At 42.9% G+C, this 21,238-nt stretch overlaps 1 protein-coding gene across 1 annotated transcript in view; it reads left to right on the top strand.

The window, feature by feature from the left end:
- LOC143215760 (octopamine receptor beta-1R) overlaps positions 1 to 9,237 on the top strand; it is a 66,944-nt gene extending 57,707 nt beyond the window's left edge. The window contains exon 4 of the mRNA XM_076438172.1: positions 7,994 to 9,237. Coding sequence (XP_076294287.1) covers positions 7,994 to 8,300 — 307 coding nt within the window. The 3' untranslated portion in view covers positions 8,301 to 9,237. The remainder of the gene's footprint in view (positions 1 to 7,993) is intronic.
- Positions 9,238 to 21,238: the final 12,001 nt, after the last annotated feature.

The raw sequence follows: 21,238 nt of genomic DNA, 5'->3' as shown, positions 1-21,238 counted from the left end.
ACGACGTTCGAGGCTGGCTTCGAAATATTGCAACTACAGTCGTTCGTCTGGTGACGCCATTTTCCTTACGCGCCGCTGCCACGTCGGAACGATTTTCTCGCGGTTCTGTGCGGATAGTTGATCGATTGATTTGGTCGATCGCTTGTTTAACTCTTTGGCGCTCCGAGAAAAATTTCATTCCGGAGTCTGTACAGGGTGTTTCAAATCGGGATCGGTGGAGATCTGTTACAAAAATGGACCACAAAATTGATAACCCTCATCCGTACCTCATTGAAATTTCGCACAGTTTTCCCGAAATAAGTTCTACTGTTCTGTTATTTGTAGGTAAATGTCCCCGAAACTTCGTGACATTTATTTTTTTAATCCGGACACATAACCGGAAAACGTAACTCATCGATTTGAATAAAAAAACATCGAAAGATAATTGCTTAGCTTGTTATTTCATGGATCTTTTATCACTAGACTGCGGATCTTTATGCAAAAACTTTCTACCCGAATAGTAACAAAGTGGGCTGAAATAAAAATGTAATTTCTTTCTTAAAATGTTTAACAGATTGAAAATAATGTAACAGTAGCATTAAATATCGTATAAGTAGTATTTTTGTTGTTTTAGTTTACACCTACTCATTTTTGTCATAAATGCATAAGATCCGCAGTCTATTTATCACCGTGTCTATTTGACACCGAGGGACAGATTCAGTTGGTGAAATGAGGGACGGATGAGGGTTGAGGTCAATTTTGATCTTCTTGAAACGCGAGTTTCGAGGAGCCATCGGACCTTGACAATGGTCAGTAAGGTAACGTCCGTTCGTACCAGTTACACGACCCGTTACCTCGTTACTGGTTATCGATGGGATTAACCTCGTGACCCGGAAAGCTTCTGGATTCTAAGATAACCTGTTACGAATACACCAATGCCCGCGTTTCACGGAGCCAATCGGAATCGATACTCGGACTGCATGGAGTTGCCTATCGCAACAGTTTGCGGGGACTGTATCTAATTACGAGTGGATTGATCGAAGATTCATTTCACAGATGAAACCATTCATCAAACGACAATGAATTTATATATTACAGAGAATGTGTGTTTTCGCGTTATCGACTCGAATGGAACACGAAGGCCGTAAAGGAAGTTACATATTTGCCTGCTTAATATTTTATGAGAATCTCTGACAAGTTTAAACGGGTTCGTTAACAGCCGTCAAAGCGCGCAGGGCGATTTCACGATTCGATTAATTTAATTGAATTCAATAAAGCACGTTCTCTGGAATGCACGATGGCACCCGGGACCTTTGCTCTGCTATTTCAATTCACCGATGTAACTTGTTGAGTGAAACGTATTTTATGATTTCCGTACGTTTCTGCCGGCGATAAACCGCCGAATGATGTTTGCGAAACGGAAATCTACAAGTTCACGAGGCACATTCGAATTTATTTCCCCTTCGCGGAACTCCGCAAATATAAATTTTAAAGTGTTATTCTAAAGTTGAAAGTGTTTGATTACGTTCGATGGCTACGCAGTCAACTACACCCGCCATCTTTTCGCGAAATAACGACTGTTATTTAAAGTACGTTTGCGGCAGCCAGCAATCGCCGAATGAGAATCGATAAACCGCATCTGTTGGTCTCGGTTGGTCTCGCGTACGAGTGTCAGCCATAAAAAATTCATTCGAACGATCTTTATGCGTTCGCCTGAATATCATCGCGCTTTAATTGTCCAGCAATAATCCCGTTGCAGCCGTGCACGCGCTTCGATATTATCGCGGCGATATTTTCTATAATAATTGTCAACGACCACACGGCGGAAGTTGCCGGCGTAATCCGGTCAAATGCGCGGCGCAAATTGAAACGGACGTTTCCATCAGGCAGTGAAAAGTAATCTACAATCGGTATCCCCAATTCGCAAACAGTCCGCCTTTCTTTGCATACGGAAAATGATCCGCAACCGCACCGTTTCGTTCCACTTCAATATCCCGCAGCCGGACCATTACCCGAAAACCCGGGAATGGTCCATAATTTCCCCGGATAGTCAAAAACGGATTTCCCGGCGGTTATGCGAGCTGGAAAAATTCAGCGGTCGACCGAATCGCGAATTGAGAACGAAGCCGTTTCCATCCCTCGTAAAGCCTCGATGCGATAGCACTATTAAAAAGGCATCGCGATACATTTTATGGTACCAATATCCCTGATCGACGATGAATCAATAAGATCGTTTACTTGACCAATTTGACTAATCCTCTTCTTTTTTTTTAATAACTGAAGAGTAAAGTAAAGAATTTTATACGGTTTCCCAAAATTTCACAAATTACACTGTCCAACAAATTTCGACTTTTTAAAAGTATTTCGATTCCCACTACGCGATTCTTATAGAGCTTTCCGCGCTGATTCCGAATCTGTTTTTAATTTTTTCCCTGTACGTCCAGTTTTTGAGAAAATGGAGTTTAAAAAAAAGACATATGTTTCAACTTTAAACAAATATCTTTTATAATAACATCACAATATTTGTTTAAAGTTGAAAAATATGTCTTTTTTTTTAAACTCAATTTTCTCAAGAACTGGACGTATAGGAAAAAAATTAAAAACAGATTCGGAATCAGCGCGGAAAACTCTATAAGAATCGCATAGTGGGAATCGAAATAGTTTTTGGCTGTTGGACAGTGTTACCAGACACAGATTTATGCATAAAATCATTTAGTTGTCCATTTTGACTGATCCTCTTCTTTTCTACCCACTCCTTAAGAACTGAAGTGAAAGAATTTTACATGGTTTTCCAAAATTTCACAAATTCCCAGATCACATAACGGAGATCCGCGAGCTATTGTGCAGAAGAGGCAAATATAGTGAGCGTTCTACTCGGGGAGAGACGATTGTCAAGCACCAGACTAATTTCTATTGATAGCCATCCAGTCCGAAGTTAAACGGGGACCAGCGAAATTTTCCATGCGCACGCAATGCGCGTCACGTCAGTTCCCATGTGTCACGAATGATTTCTGCTGCCGCGCATACTGGTGACGGTTTAAGCACAATTTACCGATGCTGGTATGCAGACGATCCCTGGGAAATGTCCTACCAATTCTGACAAATGTATTCTGCCCGCTTATCATGGAGGACGGACGCTACACCGCATACCAGATCTGGTTGGATCCCTTTGTTTATCGAATTTTCATTTCAAAGCGTCGTCATTGTTCTACGCTCAAGCGTTCTGGACGTCTACGACGCGATACGGCTGTTAGATTCGTCGACAAAAAATCGTTCGCGTTTCAAACGGTACAGATCGAAGTGCTGAACAATGGCACGACATGTTTGCGGTTCTACGTTGCGCGTATCTCGATGCAGGGCACTGCTGTGCAGATTATTCACACGTTTTTGCTCGACAATTAAACAAACTTATATGTGCTTTGCTCTGTACTGCATTTTTTATAATGGTTCAATCTGGTGGGAATATGTTCTACAGTGTTAGACTTGTTATAATAAATTATATAAATAAATATGTCAGCGTGTACCACCATCGACGAGAAGAAAATGTATATTTTTCGTATAGCTACATTTATTTGAATGCTTAACTATTGATTACAAACGAATCAAATGTTATTACATTTAAAAAGAAAGGTGTACCATTCACATTTGTTAGACTTTGTTTAAATTCTGCGTGTGACTCGTTAAATTTAAAATGTCAAACGAATTAAAATGATTATAATTATGGAAAGAGCAAGGTGATATGCATTCGTTCGTTATATTAGACTTGGATGATTTTTAGTTTTGCATGAACACGTTTCCAGCATGGTGGAGCCATAAAATATTTCGAAATCATTCGGACCGACAGTTTCGCGGCGGAAGGATATCTCGCCGAGCGTACCAGAGATGTTTCGCGGGTTTTATGAAGAAGATAGTACGGCGCGGCGCCGCGTTATCCGACAAGGACCGTAAACGATATTGTTCACGTGAATCGGGACTTTTGAGCGCAAACATTCATTTCCCAAGCGTTTACGGCCGTCCCATCGAATCGGGCGAGGTCATCGCGGCGGCGGTTTTCTCGTTTATTTCCTTCCATCTTCCTTTCCTGAAACCATCCGAGTCTCTCTCCGTTCTCCTGTGGGAGTTCCTCTCCCCTGCTCGCGTGACTTTGTTTTCTGTTTTCCGGACACGTACCGGTAGAACCGGATGAAACGTCAAGAAAACCGACATCCTTTTACGAGGAGTGTCCCCGCCGTCCGAATGGAATTCAACTGATCGTTCAAGGACGTTTCGTTCGTTCCGAGGGGTGTTACCATTTATCTTCATCATCTTCCTATTTTTATTGTTTTCGGAGGGACCATTCGAAAGTGTTGCGGCTGCGGTGTTATTCGATTTAGGGGGACGAACCTTTTGATTAATGATCTACTGACGCGACGCGACGCTCGCCAATTTCTTTTCTCCCGGGTTTTTGCGACGGCCAGAAGATTTTTTACTTCGACGGCCCCCCGTTAAGCGAATTTATTTCTGGTCATTAGTTTTATAAATTCGATCTAACCGCGACGCTTTGATTGTGAGGAAGAAAAATTTTTCTCGAAATGTTAACGTTGAGAAATTGACTTGCCACCAAGACAGAGGGGCTTCCGGCGCAGTGTGCACCGGGAGGTGAAATTTTTCTTCGGCTGTCGCCGGAGAACGTTCACGGGGCGGCAGCCGCGCAAACGGACTCCTCCAGCTGAGAAATTCGTCTGCCTTTTCGAGCTCCGGAAACAAAAGCTTAGGACAGAATTATTTCTTCGAGCTGCGGGCAACGGGCGCGGGAGGAGGGGAGCGAGGGGATGGCCGTGGATAAAGGAAGAAAGTGGAAGAAGGATGAGAACGCTCAAAGAACGTTCGCCGTGGAACGGGGTCGACAGGAAAATGCCGCGATTCCGCACTCGCCGAGGTGTCAGACCGTGTACGTTTCGCTTTATTAACTCGTTCGTTCCGCAATGAATCCCTCCCATACCGTTCCTGCCTTACCGTCCCACCTTCCCGACACTTTCAACGAATCGAGCGCACCGAGTCGAACGTCAGCGGTCGGGGCCATTGTTTTGTAGTTTTCCACCGTGTCGGAGATTTCGCCTGAAGATTAACTAGCAATCAGGGATTATCATAGAAATACTCGTTTTTGCACATCATTTCATAAAACAATACTTCGAATTGATTATAAAAAAGGGCGTTTTAAAGGGCGTTCGATCGTACGATCGTCGAACGATCTACATATACATGGTGTACCCGTTACGTCACCATTTTTTAGGCATTTCCGGTAGTAAAATTAAAAAATGTTTTAGAGAAAAATTTGTCAGTACTTGTTGAGCTACATGTCCGCATATTCTTAAATCTGAAAAATGCTTTTTACGTAAAAAACTGAAGGTCACCTTGACTTTTTCAAATGGCCTCACATGCTTTGGACATCATAGGATTGTTGCTGACGTCGAGACGAATTTAACAGTGTATTATAATATGACCTTGAAATGACCCGAAAATTTTGTGCAAACGTAACCTTAATGAAAAATTATTCCTTACAAAACAAAGCAAGTTACATTAGATGTTCGAACTGCGATCCATCTTCTACGATACAGAGTTCCGCTCTTTGTACATATTAGCGATTCTTCAACATTATTGATTGTTGTGTCGTATACAACAGATTGCAGATGGAAAACAGATTGGCAACAGCTTGAAAATTGGACATCAAATATTTCTAAGTACATACATAGAGAACACACAGCAAATCCTTTCGCTCGCGAAGAATAATTAAATCTGATACACATGTTGGGAACTCCTCGACTGCATAATTAAACAAACTTCTCCCGGCGCGAGATCATCCCGGCCAATTACAATAACTGGCTATAGACTTTAATTAAAACATTAATCAGTTACGCGTACATTGAGACTATTAACTCGGTAATAATTACATGAAAATTATCTCTGCCGTGTTATTATGAAAATTATCGAGGCCGGGTTGCGAGTGCGCGTTACCTGAAACTATTAATTCGAAATTGCACGGTTAAATGTTCTTCTCTTGAATACAGGCTAATCAAGTTTGAAATTTTAGCACTGCTCCGTTCCCAAAAACTCTGCACACTCGATTAACAATTCGTTCCCCCGGTAACTGTAGTTTGGTTATTGTTGCAAGGTTCAACTTGAAACTACGAGGTTACAGAGATCCGTTAAAATTTGAGCGAGACAAGACCCTCGAAAATCTGCCCTTTTATTTGCGACGAGGGCTCTTCCGGGAACAGAATCGATGGAGAAGGGGACGAAAGTCCGACAATTCTGAGGGATTGGGAAAGTTCTTGAGAGCACTTTCGTGGAGCCTCATTGGGTGTCACGGAGAAGTCGTTTAATGAGCAAGCCTCCTCTTTCGGAGGCTTCCGAAGGAGCTCGGAAAGAGAACGGCGTCGGTCGAAGAATTTCGAATGAAAATTTTTAATCACTCTCCAGAGTCGCACGCCTCGATGCCCATCGCCACCGGAGGCCGCCGCAATCATTTATTTTATATTCCAAATCTATTCTAAGTTCGACCAGTCTGGAAGAATGTTTATCTGAAATTAAACTGGGTAACATTGCATGCAGCAATCTAATTCTTTTTAATAGATCAAGAATGAAGTTCAATCAATCGGGATTACATTTAATCCACACGATAACTAAAAATGTTTATTTCAAATTATAATGGGCAACGTTACGTGCAACAATCTAATTCTTTATAATGTATCAAGAATGAAGTTCAATCAATCTGGATTACATCTAATCCACACGATAACTAACAATGTTTATTTCAAATTAGAATGGGCAACGTTACGTGCAACAATCTAATTCTTTATAATGTATCAAGAATGAAGTTCAATCAATCTGGATTACATTTAATCCACACGATAACTAAAAATCACGATGATCGCACGATGATTTCAAATCGCCTAGGTCCTTTCTTTTTCCTACAATAATATATATCAAGAATGAAGTTCAATCAGTCTTAAAGACATCTGAAATTTCCAACCGGAACTTCCGATTAGGTTCTGAAACACAGCAATGAAGAACCGCGACAACGAGTCCGTACCTTGCGGCAAGAAAATTTCGCGAACCCACGGGATAGGGACTAGCTTCCTGCACTTGTTCGGGGACGATATTTCAATCTCCTCCGCGGACGTCTCGGAAGTTCGCGAGAGGAGTCGAAACAATGAAACGGTGCACCGCGGCGACGAGATTCCAAGGGTTTGAAACTGCGTTTCAAGGCTTTCTGGTCGACCTACATATTTATTCGAATCACGTTGCAGGTAACGCGCTCGGAAAACGTCTCGGAGAAAGGTGAGACACTCGTCGCCGCTATCGACTAGCGAAATCCCGGGGATAGCTACCGTCAGCAACTACGGAACCCGATAGATCTTCGAACCTCCTTACTCTCGATCGCCGCTGAAAGAACACCGATAGACCTATTCAGCCGCTAGAACGGAAACAATTCCGGCATCGAACACCGTTTCCCTCGAAATTGTTCGCTCGTGTGATTGAAGGAATGATTGGGAGTGTTAGGCGAAGCTTAAATTCGAAACAAACAAGCCGTGAAATGTTGGCTGCTGAAATTAAATTCTCCACGTTGTGTTAGCCCTTTGCACTCGGTGGCGCCGCTAATAATTCAAAATATTTGTTGCAAAATTTTTCTGAATGTCCACTCTTTGCTCGCTAATATATTAACTTACAGTCTCAAAATCAGAGTTTGTGCAAACATGCTAAATACGAAAGGTTTGAAATAATTTATACATTTCGGTTGGCTGCATAAAGAGGTTCAATTTGTATAAATAAACTACTGAACGTATTTAATATTTTAATAAACTACTCAAAGATCGTTTTAGATCGACAAAAAATTCAAAAAATCACATAAAGTGGAAATACTTCAGGCCTTAGAATAGCTTCGAGAGTGCGAAGGGTTGATAACAGTAAACCTAATATCGACGTTACAAGTGTCAGTCACCGTCTCAGAGTCCCCTTAACTTTCTGTCACCAGGTACATCATCACGTCCCTCTGCGACACCTGCGAGAGCAGCGACGCAGTGGTAGCAGTGGTGTTCTGGGTGGGCTACTTCAACAGTGCGTTGAATCCGTTGATCTACGCGTACTTCAACCGGGACTTCCGAGCGGCCTTCAAGAAGACCTTGGAGAGCTGTTGCGTGGCGTTAGGACCTGTCCGGGACCTTCGCCAGGTGCACAGGAAACAGGACCTGGTGCACAGCAACGCGTCATCGGAGCTCCACGTGAACAATCAGCTGAGAGCCAGCGAAATGACCAACGTACACATCGAGGCTTGCATCTGAACCTTATGGCTGGCCTTCTGTTCAAGCAGATCCTCGAACGTAGACGGTGGTGTCTTCTATCAGCCGGGACAATCGTGGACATTTCGCTCGTGTATAGTAATGGTCTGGTCACGTGTCGATGAGAATCCGACGACCTAACAGGTCGCGTCATCCGCCAATTAGAATCTAACGCTTCAACTCGCCGGTTCGCCAGCGTCCCAGTCTCTGATTTCAATCTGAACCATCAGGATTTTCCTGGTGCATTGGTAGCTGCTGGCTGCAGGTCTTAGGGAAAATGTACAGGCTGAGGAAATCGTTTTAAGGGAGTAGACTCGTTTTTTCAGGATTGCAAGGGTCCGGGATGTGCCTTCTCATTTCTCAATAATGCAAAGAAGGGGGTTTTCAGTAGTCAAAAGTGCTAGGTAAAAGATCAATCTACGCCGCGATCGCCCAAAAATTAATTTGCTTTATTCGGAAGCATTCAGCTGCGCATGTAAATGTTCATAAAGCTGCGAGAGTTGCAAGCTGAATAATGCAGATTACGCCTCGTAAACGTGAAAATAGCGTCTAGCGTCTTTTATCAGCATTTTCAGTACTGAAGAGCCCCATCTTTGCATTATTGAGAAATGAGAACGCGCATCCCGCACCCTTGCAATCCTGGAAACGAGTCTACCCCCTTAAGGCGATATTTTTCAAGACTGCAAGCCCGTTTTGTTAACCCTTTGCACTCGGAGCTGTTTTAACCGGAAAATTAAACATTCCTTACGACCTAGAACATTTCCATTCTCTATGATTTTTGAAATTTGATGGACATGAAATTGATATAATACCTCATGCCATACTTAAGTGTTTAGTAATTGATTAGATGCCAATATGTTTAGTAATGTGACTTTGAATTGGCATTCGAGTGCTAAGGGTTGAATTTTTCAGTGCGGATGGTGATCGTTGACGGCTGAAATCAATTATTCAGTAATATCTCGTTCTTTTTCTACAACACAGTTTCTAACAGGGAAACGAATAAACTGGTTAGCCAACGAAATTTTCACCGTTCTGATCTAACTTTTCACCGGTGCGTAATTTCTCCGCGAAACTGTCACCGTCGGTAGCGAACAAATTAACGTCGCCCCGACACCGAGGACTTTCCAACGTTTGTAATTCGTTTCGTTGGAACAATCGCGAATAGAATTTCGGACGAATTCGGGCCACGGGAACGTGAATTTGGAGCGATATCCGGGTCATTAGTCCTCTTTATCTTCATCGGCAAGGACTACCGAGAGACCGAGTTGCCAGCCAGCGAAATAATCGCATGTAATACTGTCGATCGATCTCCGTAATCGTCTTACATGAGCCAAGCGGCTTGATTATAGACGGGGAATACTGTAATTATATGATTAGTTCGAACGTGGCTGTGCTGGGAAAGCTGGGAAACCGTTTGCGGTTGTATATACAACTGTTCTCCATTCTCTTGTTCCCTAATCTACGGTGGAAAGTATGTCAACATACATACTCTTTTCGCCGACGAACGAACCCTTGATTGATTCCGTAATCTACGTTACCGGCGAGAAAGTATGTCAACATACTCTCCGCTGGGACGAATTTTCTTTCACCGAAACGTTCTCCGCGTTCACGGATCCAACACTGTAAAATTAAACTCTCCAAGGTATGGTAATATTATTTATTAATTTTCTCAACCCTCAATTCTTAATTCGCGTACAATAAAATTGAACCTTGTTCACACCTATCTATCGAAGTTGATAGAAACAAAGGATTGAAAGCGTTGAGGATAGATGATGCTCCTGATAAGAGAGACAATTATTTTCCGAGTTACAAAAAAATTTTCTCTATTAAAACGAGCCTGCCCTTGTTCGTCTGTGACGTTCGAACGCGACGGAAAAACAAGAGATTATCTTCATATCTTTTTCCCCACACACACACGTCATAATAGAGGATAATAAAAATAATCAATAACGCGCGAGAGTTACGTCAGGAGATACAAGAAACCCTTCGACGAACGGGTGGAGATGACAATGAGCAGACAGCGGATATTTATGCGAAATAAACATTGTCTAATAATAATTAGAAAATGCGTTTCCCAGTCTAGACAAATCATTCGGTGAGCCGTGCAGGGGTGACAGTCAGCCACCGTGTTAAAGGAGGGGTTTAATGTCCGCAGAAGCGTCTTAAAAGGAGAAAATCTCAGCGGTCGACCTATTTTAAGGGTGGAAAGCCTGGCTGCTGTAGACTCCGCGTCTATTTCTGCCGCGGCGTTTTATCAACCCTGCAAATGAGGCGGCCGCCCCCGGCCAGATTGATCATCTGATATTAGTAATATTTTAAGATTGGCTTGATACCGTCGCCGCCCTCGGTGCCCTCCGCCCCAACGCTTGCTGCTGCCCTCTTCATTCCCGGTTCCTTCAGGACCGACGGAACCTTTCAACGATTGAACCAACTGCTTGCATAAAACCCGCAGTCAATGTTTAAACTTTGTAAATTGGCTACCTCGAATGCCTCTCCATCCTTTGGTATTCCACAGGGAGCTCGAGAGGTCGAGCATAATTGATAAGTAGACTGCGGATTTTATGCATTTATGGGAAACACGAGTTGGTGCAATTGAAGACAGTAAAAACACACAAGAATGCGAATATACGAATTTTTAGCCATTTTTTCTTGTACCTAGCCAAAGAAATAAGTTTGTTGAATAATTCCTGGTGGGGACGCCGCGAAAACCTAGCGTTAAAAATACAAGAATATTGAGAATTGCCAAGGGACGCGGACGAACCGAGTGCGGCGTGGTCGGAACATGAAAATTCCACCTCAAGTGTGAAAGTACAGAGTCCAGGTCGGTGTTGATACGAGGAATTAAAGGATGAACGCGTCCGACACGAAGAGAGCACGGATTAGTTCGAATCTATGAGGACACCTGTGCAGTTTGACTAATGGTAGAACGATAAACCGTAGATTTGCAACGGGGAACGGTGCGGCGGTCGTTCGATAAATGCAGCTATTGCAGAGGCGGCGGCGGCTGCAGCAGAGATTGCCCGCCATTTTAACTACTGCACTCGGAGACTTCGTTCAACGACGATGACCCGTGACGCAATTACTTTCAGAGGAAAGTAAGATTCTTGTTACTCCCCGCTTCCTACGTTGGAATGCGATTTAAAAAATGATCTAAAGCATTTTCTTGTAAAATGTTACAATTTATAAAGTGGTATTTTATCTGTTTTACTATTTATTTGAGAGTTTATATATCTAACTCATTGTTGCACTTGATCAAACATTGATCTTTTACGTTGTTGATTATTTCGTTGAGAATTTAACTTGTTGTTATAGCAATTTAACACGTTTCAAAGTGCAGAAGTACTTAGCCTGAGAGATAAAGAAATTTTACTCGCCGAGCGAACGAAAAATTGCGATCGGAGAGAGACAAGGCACTTCTATTCGACGCATCAGAAAGCTTTTAAGAGGCTGCTACATTCGCGACGACTTTCCCTGGCAAAAATTCAGCAGCCGCGTTCAGGAATATCTTATATTTTCCCGATAATGCTCCCGGGAAAACCAGCCCGCCCGCGGAGATGCTTGTTTCCCGGCGAATGAGGAAAACTATTGTTACCGCACACGAAAATGTTCGATCGAGTCACGGAAGACGGATGCCGCGCGATAAACTTTTCACGAGCCGTTCTCAACAATATGGCTGATCCTCGGCGAGCTCGTGCAAAGACTCCGCGCACCGCAGATGATAAACCTCTGTGCGAAAGTTCTCTCGAGATTTTCTTTGAGAAGATTCTCCCGAGAAGAATTGTGCCCAGGGAAACTTTCGTTTGACAACTGTCTTCTTACTACTTTCTTTACGTATGCTCCTTGTTATAACAAATTATATGTGTCATTTTGATTTTTACAATTTGTAGAGATTGGAGTACTTCGAGAAGAAGCGTCCTGTTTGACATTGTTTTCAAATGAAGTTTAGTTATAGTTCTCTTTGGAACGTTGATGTTAAATTGTCGGATGAAACGTGGTTTCAATCCGAGCGACAGATATTTATTTTTATCAATATTTATGGCATCATTGTGGCTGTGACAATTGCAATAAAGGCTTTGCACGGCGAGGCTGCGTGTACGCGATGGATTGAACGAAAAATCAATATAGAGATGCTAGTTTATTTTCACCTGAACAATGATTCAAAGGATATATCGTGAAATGTCAATTAAACCGAGTCAATTTATTTATTTGATTACGTTCGCACGAGTGTGCTCAAAGTGAACAAAGCCCGCAGTGGACGTGGAAAAGTCATTCAATCATGTATAAAATTGTGTATATAAAATAAATAGCAATGTTCTGTTTCTCAAGCGATCGCTAGACTGCAGGACACAGGAGCCAAATAAAAATAGTATTCTTCTTCTAATTATCTTATTATTTTTAACACGTCCACTGCTTTAAATTGGGCGTATCCATTTTTCTCATAAAAGCATATACCTACAGTCTAGCGATTACCATGAAAGAAATTCCCAAGCAACAGAAATATTTTTGCGATTAAAGGGTATCTGATTGTCGGACTGCACGGGACACGATCGGATCGATATGGTACTCGGTGTGGACTGTCGCGATTCGCTGGGAATGTAAATATCAACAGCTGCTCGTAAACAATTATCGCGGGCCTTGTCGATTCAATTCAATTCGATTCGAACCCGGCCGGCGCGATCCAAATGGAAAATTAGATTGCTCGGGCGCACCTGGGCGAGATTTCACCGTGAAAATCCGGGGGAGACTTGACCGGGTAAACAGCCGCGGCACTACTTTCGAGAATTTACGACGGGAAGCTGCCCGAGCGTGGATTAAACCGAGCTCTGGCCGATTCATCACAATCAGCGGCGTTAGGGTGCGGTTATACTGAACGCGATCGCACGCGACATTTGTTGTTTCACGTTGTTTCACACGACACCTTGTATATTTTAAACTTCTCTATTCTTGTCCAAGAGCGAATTCATTGTCTCCGGACTTCGGAATGGTTCGAACGCATTAAAAACGCATTAGCGACGCATTGGAGACAGCAAGGTGATCAGTATGTGTCAAATGCGATTGAAAATGTCGTCCGGTGTAACCGCAGCTTTGGCTCCTATTTGTCGAGGAAGATCTCAACTCTACTCAAGTTTGTCGCTCGTTTCACGGAAAGGCGATTTTCAAAAGCGATGAAGGGCTGCGAGAGCTGCTCCTTCCGAAGCGGATGAGCTTGAACGGCGACCTTTTCCTCTAATTAGTCCACGCTCTGGTTAACTGGACTTTTTCATCCGCTTCATTGCCGCCTCGAAAGTGTCTAATCGAGATTCGTTCACGAAATTAACCCTTGCAAGTCGATCGCCCCTTTTTCCGAAAATGTTGGGTTGGAAAGGTAAAGTCGCTCGAGTGGCGACTCAGAGTCACCGCTAAAAATTGGTATCTAATCAATTGCTATACATTTAAGTATTTTGTATCAGTTATTATATCAATTTCCTACCCACATGAAATTTAAAAGATTGTAGAGAATGGAAGTATTCTAGGTCGGACGAACGTTTCATTTTCGAGTACAAAGAGTTAACGACTGGCGCAGGTCGACGCTTTCGAATTTTTGTAAGAAAACAAGGGTGAAAGAAATCGGCAGTGAACGCGTTGATTCGCGTCGTTTCGTGAACAGAAACATACTATAGTGTTACGTGTAAGCCTCGTGAGATTCCACGATGTTTTCTACTTTTGTCAAAAGCGGGAACGCGTGCACAGATTCGCGGAACCGTCGGTATAGTTCGCGACGCAGCAGCCTCGAATGCAGAACAATCATTATGGTGTAAGTCCCGCGTAACGATCTCGTTCGAAGCCGTTCCTCGACAAACAACCGGAAGCCTGTACAGAGACAGTTTTGCTCGAGGAACAAGGCAATCGATATTGTCGATATACATTGGTCTCGACTTCTTGCTCCGCGATAAATATTTATACAACAAAGTTCGCGTTTCTGCCGCACGACATGCCTCGCCGAGCATTGTTTACCGGTTTTTGTTCGTTTCGTTTGGACACTGTTTGTCGGGGAATTGAGAGCGGAGAAAAGTTTTCGGTCTACGGTAACCCAAAATCAACATTGAATGGCTCGAAATCAGTAGAAGAGTAACTCTGAAAAGTCTCGCAGAAATATCATCGGGGGGTGTTGAAATTTTAACCCTTTGCCTTTACAATCTCGTTCCAAGGTTCCAGGGTGGAAAAATCTCGAAGAATTGTGAAATGAGACGCTCAGTTGACTCGAGTGCTGTTTCATTTTGTTCTGCGTTTAAAGAAGCCGCCAGCAGCTCCGCCGTACAACATTTCGTTCAATTCGTTCTCAGATTTCATAAAGAAATTCTCGACTTCAACTTACACTACCGGCCGGAAGTTTGGATACACTTGTGCGGTTTTACTGTTAGAAATACAAAATAAAAAAAGGACCTTCTGCAGGACAGCATATCAAAAGAAAAATTAGAAAACTTAGTTTCGAGAATGCCAAAGCTACGCGATGAATGTTAATCAAGAAAAGAGGTGGTTACTTTTAGTAATGTATCTCTTTGCTAATATTTTGTAAAAGACGTTTCGGCTGTTATAAGTTATTTCGATCATTTTTGTATCTATGTATACGAATAAACAGAAATAAAGCATTCGCAGCAGAACCACGTTTCTTCCGACCTAGAATATTTCCATATGATTTAATTATAACGAGACGAACACGATGGTGACAGTTTCATTTACGAAAAACCAACTAGAAGGAATTCTCCAAAGAGACTACGTTTTGGCCGGTAGTGTATCTTTAAAATTGGAGAAGAAATACCGCGATTTTTGTTGCGCGAACCTAATCATTCAGCAGAGCACACACGCCGAGTTAATGAAACTTTCAGTTTGCCCGTTCGTTTTCCATCAACGTGTGCCGAGCACGAAATGGCGAAGACGCTTCCGGAACACGCGCGACGTGTCTCTCGTCGGAGATTTAAGGGACTGCTGACCTAAAGAACACGGTGTACACAAGGTGTGAAGATCGGTGTACGCGATAAGTGACCGATGTTATCAGGGGATCCCCTGGTAATCGTTCGATCGCCAATTAAACCCGATAATTAAAGCCGCGACACGATTTTATCGTTGTCCTCGCGGCGTGGTCGCTCGACAAGAAGTGATATGTGTATGTATGTATAGGGCATAGGGGATGGGGGTGAGAAAAGCGTGTATAGTATTCGAATACGACAATAGCGGTCGAGCGGACAATTACTTTAACAGTATGTGTCGAATCAACAGACAATTTGACTAATTAGAGCGTCATTCTAAGCGTAACTGGCTGTCGTGTGCGCCTAAACAGGCTAGAAGTGTGTGAGTGTTCCCGAACGATGAACGTGTGTGAATCGACAGAGTGATTCGAATGAGTGATCCTGTTCTCCTGTAGCGACAGATGATGTTATGTACACAAGAAACAAATCTATGTATACACATATGTATAAATATATCGATTGGTCGTTTGAAAATGTGCCGAGCTAGTCGCGTAGAGTATTATTAATAAAATTTACAAAAAAGAAACATGAAATATTTTTTCTATTTCAAATTGGCTTGTTGAGAGTTGAATTTGAATTTCGATTTAAATATAATGATCGAATTAATGGTCCAAAATATTTCAGAATAGCTATCGTCTTTCTAAGAGCGTCCGGAAACATATGCACGTGGTCACTGTGAATTGATTTCATTCGGTGGAAGCGTCCAGTGTCTCGTTCGACGTAGTGGCCGCATTTGCATGAGGATCTACGGGCTGCTTAATCACTTTTGCAGCCAGTTAGCTAGTTAACAAGCGTCCACCTAATTCCTTGGCCGGCAATTTGCCGTTCTCCGCAGACTTGGAGACTCCGAGGGAGTTCAAGGTAAGCCTGAAGGGAGAGAGATAGAGAGCTGATTTAGATTCAGGGCGTAGGAACGATTGAAAGCGACGGTAGAACAAACGAATGGCCGTCGGGACGCGTAATCAGGTAACAAACAACGGGATCAGAGCTCGGGACCAACTCGCCTAACTCGATTTATGCGAGAGACGGCACCCACCCGCGAATGGACACACGCTGTCCCACTCGGTCGAGTTAACACGCCGGATTAAAGCGTATTACCGTTTGCCAGTGCAGCGGTGCCGTTCTCCACGGTTCTGTGAAATCCAACTAAACCGAAAAAAAAACGAGAAACAGTCGGTGTCGGATTATCAATAAGTTACCAGCACAATGAACTTGTTGTTCGTTGTCAAAAATGAAGCGGCAATCTTTTAAGCAGAGATTTCGAAGTATCCCATTTGATACTTTGCTTCAAGAGCTGCACTGTGCGAACTTTCAGCATCTGTCGAAGCTACTACGATTTCGTATAGTACAAAAGAGCTTCCTCCCGCGCCGTGAAATGAAGAATAGTTTTATTTCAAAAGTACCAGTGCACATTTATTAATAGACAGCGGATCTTTACGCAAAATAAAAATGTTCATAATCAAATAATGTAACAGTATTTTCAAATTCTTCTAATGTTCTTACTGTTTTACATTACACCTACATACCAGGTATGTAAATATGAAACCGGAATTTTTGTATAGAAAATACACGTTTATTGTATGAAAATGATACAAAATATTTTATATTATACATTTTTCCCATCTCTGTTCCTCTTTTGAGGCAAACTCACCGAGCCATTTTTGTACATTTTCGTAAGATGTGAGCGCTGCTGAGCAAGTGCGTCTCCCATCGATGCAAATAAGTAATAATCGGATGGAGCCAAGTCTGGTGAGTAAGCCGCATGCGGAAGAATCCCCAACTAAACGTCTCAATCGTTTCCTTGAGCGGTTTTGCTGTGTGTGATGGTGCATTATCATGAAGAAAAATCACTTTGTGATTCATGTGGAACCCGTTTTCCCATCTTCTGGATCTTTCCCATGGCTTTCAAACGTATGGAGACGGTTTCTCGTGTCACATTTAATTGATCCGCGAGTTGTTGCGTTTGAGCGTCATCCTCATCCAACAATGCCTGCAATTCGCTGTCTTCAAACTTTTTCGGTGGTCTTCCACATTATTCGTTTCTCACGTCAAAATCGCCATTTTTGAATTTTTTAAACTACTCAAAGTACTGTGATTTACCAAGAGCATGCTCAGCGTAAGCTTCGACAAGGATTCGATGCGATTCTGCAGCAGTTTGAGCTGTTGTATGAAACTTGTATGGTTGCGAGTTGAAAATCTTTATCAGATGTCAAAACACAAGAAAATGGCGTCAATGACGCGGTTTGACGGTAACTACACTGACAGCTAGGGCCACGTATGGGCAAATTCCGGATTCATATTTACAGACCTGGTATTTTTGTCATAAATTCATAAAATCCGCTGTCTATTGATTAACACCCATTTCTGATAGTCGGTATAAGATTTGTCGCGTCCGGTTAACAGATACCGCGGAGCAGCTTCGTTTCTCGGTATCGCGATGCATAATTACGTTACGTTCCAGTTACTGATGAAACAAATTCCAGGGACAGTTGTCATCATACCGGCTTTAATATTAACGAAACCGTCCGTGGGTAGCGAACAATTTCCGCGAACCTCGTGTCCACGTGATTGCAGTTCCACAAAAGTCGGACGCTACTTTTCGGCTGCATCGGCCGTTGCACCTCGGCGCAACCCCTTTTCCAGCAAGCCGCGACCCCTGGTTTTTGCCCACGTGAAAATCTGGGTCACGCAGCCGGCGTGCTGTTTCTCGTTCCTGCGAGGGCGTTTATTAAAAAAAAAAAAATGTACACAGCCGACGAGATCTCGTAGCTCTATGAGGTCGCCGAAGCGAGATTTATTTAGGCGTAGACGCCACATGGAAATTCGCTGTTTGCTTCGCAAGCACACACGTAGGTGGATTTCTCTAAAGGTTGCTCGATGGAATGTCCGATTCCTAGTTCAACAATGCTGCCCACGTATCAACACATCGCGGTTGTTATTGAACGACGTAGAATGAAAATTCTGTTTCATCTGAATCACGAAAGATTTAAATAATATGTTCGCTTCGTCGCAGAGATAAATGAGAAATGTGTTCCACCTATTCATAGATACGAGCAAGACCTATGGCAGACTGTCTATTAATAATGCTACATTCGATGTCTCGCTGTACGCTTTCCAATAACTCATTCCCTCGCTTTGAAATATCAGGTCGTTCCACAAGTAATATTACCGTTGAATTTAATCTCACGAGTGCAAGGTATCATAAATCAAAGCTGTACACCGGGACATACTTTTTTTCATTTCTTTAGTTCGTATTATACAGAGTGAGTCTCGACTTCAAACAACTATCAAGTTATTTGTTGTACAAATAAATCTTTCATAGAGTGCTGCAATCTATTTTTTGTTACTGGAAACCATGCGCCATTTGTTTGTATATGGAAACTTACGGTGTAACACAAAATTAGATGAACATCTCGGTAACGATGGCGGGGATGGTTTAACAAGCGTCAAGAACGAAACACGGCCGCGCGCATATCCTATTTGGCTGCCCCTTTCTCCCTCTTTCTATCTCGACTGCAAATTCCGCGATAATGCCAAAGCAACTTAACATGCGGCGCGGTGTCGACTGTTGCCGTGTACGGCGTGTAACAATGGCCCGGGCGCGAGCCGTTCATTGTTCCCATGCAAAGGGAAGGCCTCCAGGGGCTGACTAGACGCGGAATTGCACTACTTTCTCGAGCAATGTGTCACGTCGACGCGTACCTACAAAGCGGGAATATACGGGACCCGGCTTGGCTATCCAGTTACAAGTCAATAGCCACGACAACGGCTGAACAAGGTGTTGCGAAAGTTCATGCTATTGCCTGCTGCTGCACATGTGCCGAATTAGACCACTGCCACAGTGGAACGTTTCGCCGCAATCCTGGCGAACAAGAATCTTTTCTTTATTTGAAAGATTTATGTATTCTAGTTAATTTATTCACTGTGAAAGAGAAGATTTGTCCTATACTACTACCCTTTTTTCGTAGTATACATATATACACGTTTCTACCCTACTTTCTCGACTATAGATCGTTCCATTTCTACTTGACTGACTACACCCACTTTCGCTACAGACCATCCCTACCCTGTCAGCTCGACCACAAACCAATCACAGATTCCTTACCCAACCACAGACCATTCCCATACTCTTTGTGCAACCACAGGCCATCTCTGCACTCCTACGTTCCTACCCAACTTAATGCACAATATCTGAACGTAATAATTTCCTGGAACAGTGGAAATGGACTAAACAGACACGTACATCTCCATGCATGTTCAATGTTGTGATCTAAGCGATTCATTTTCATCTCAATTAACAACCCGTTCATACGATGAATTATTACGTGAAACGTCGAGATTGAAACTGCAGTTTATTCGCAGATACTTTTTTTTAATGAAAAAACGTTCTGCTGGTTTGTAGCTTGCTTTCGACCCGCATGGAACGCGCGCGAAACTTACGTGTACGTGACAGGTGTTCTTCTGAAACTGAAACCGTTTGGATTCTTTGTGAGATGGAAGTTCGTCGCTTTGTTAGGTGTAAAACGTGTAACACAGAATATACGCGTCAAACAATTTCGAAGAGTGATCGTTCAACCTGGGAATAGGGTTGGTGGAAGTGAAGAGTCACGTTTTCTTTCTAAAAGTACGAGCGAAATGGTTGTGCGAGATGCGTCAAAGTTAGCGTATCCGAAAAAAGATCGTCGTGCAGCGTAATGAAACTAACTTTCCGAAAGGTTGCTTGCAGAAGCGTTTTACTTGGTCCTTCGTCGAGCAAGCAGCATGACTTCTTTTTTTTTTTATCGAAAATCGATCAGAAAGAGGGCGAGGACGAGGAAGAAATCGTAATCGTCCGAGGCACGCGGGCTGCAAAGGTGTTGCAGATCGATTTCGAAAGATCTCGCGCGGCTCTCTCGGGCCGGGTTAACTGAATCTCTATCTCAGCGAGTAGGTTAACGAGGTCATAACCTACATTCCGCATCTGATGCTCCAGTAAATTAAAGCAATTATTGTAATATCACATTGAACTACATTTTACAGAGTCGAATCGGCCGTGGCAGCGTGACGAGGAAGCGGCAGCGTATTGTTCCACCGAAAATCCGCAGCGAGAAAGTTTTTCGCGCGCACCTCGCGAATCCATCGGGCTCGCGAAGTCCAAGGTTACACGGTTTGCACAGTCTTTCACAGGGGACTGATCAAGTGGAATCCACTTGACCTATTCGAAGAACGAGCCGTTAGCAGCCTCGAAATCTTGGAAAAGTGTACCGCCGCCGTCGAAAAAGTATTTGTGGACTCAGCTGCCCCGAAAATATTATATGCAACGCAGCATCTGATGCGAAACGAAACTGTTACAGCTTCTTAATTTTTCTTTTGTTTATCGTTGTGTAAATTATTGTGCGAGTCTAACAGCATATTCATTTTCATGGCAGCCCTTATATCTCAACAATGAATTGGACAATCCTCTTCAAATTTTACACGCGTAAAACGAAAATGGGTGAGACATTGTCCTTTTTCTTGTATTTAGAACGAGTGAGAATTTTTGAATAACATTATGCAATCCTCGTGCAAGTATCTTTATCGTTGTTTCAATTATTGTATTATTGTATCCAATAATGAATTGGCCAATCCTCTTCAAATTTAAAACACACGTAAAACAAAACTGGGTGAGACCTTGCCCTAGGATCTTCTATACAACTATTTCCGAGGGGTGTACGAGGGTTAACAAAGAGGGTAAAAATGTAGAACCGTTTCAAACACATTCGCGCGACCAGGGTAAAGATCTTTCTTTACCCTTGCGGGCCGTTTCAAGGGTAAGAATAGACGAAAGTTTGATAAAGAGGGTTCGAACAGGTTTCGACACGTGGCATATAGGTCACCGACGTCATGACCTAAATTGTATTTTGACGGAATTCCAAAGCCTGATCAATTTTTAATACAGTATCATATAAAACATAT

This window comes from Lasioglossum baleicum, chromosome 14 (genome assembly GCF_051020765.1).
Source record: "Lasioglossum baleicum chromosome 14, iyLasBale1, whole genome shotgun sequence".
Lineage (NCBI taxonomy): Eukaryota > Metazoa > Arthropoda > Insecta > Hymenoptera > Halictidae > Lasioglossum > Lasioglossum baleicum.
The sequence above is the reverse complement of the archived record's forward strand: the minus strand, read 5'-3'. Positions and strand labels throughout refer to the sequence as shown.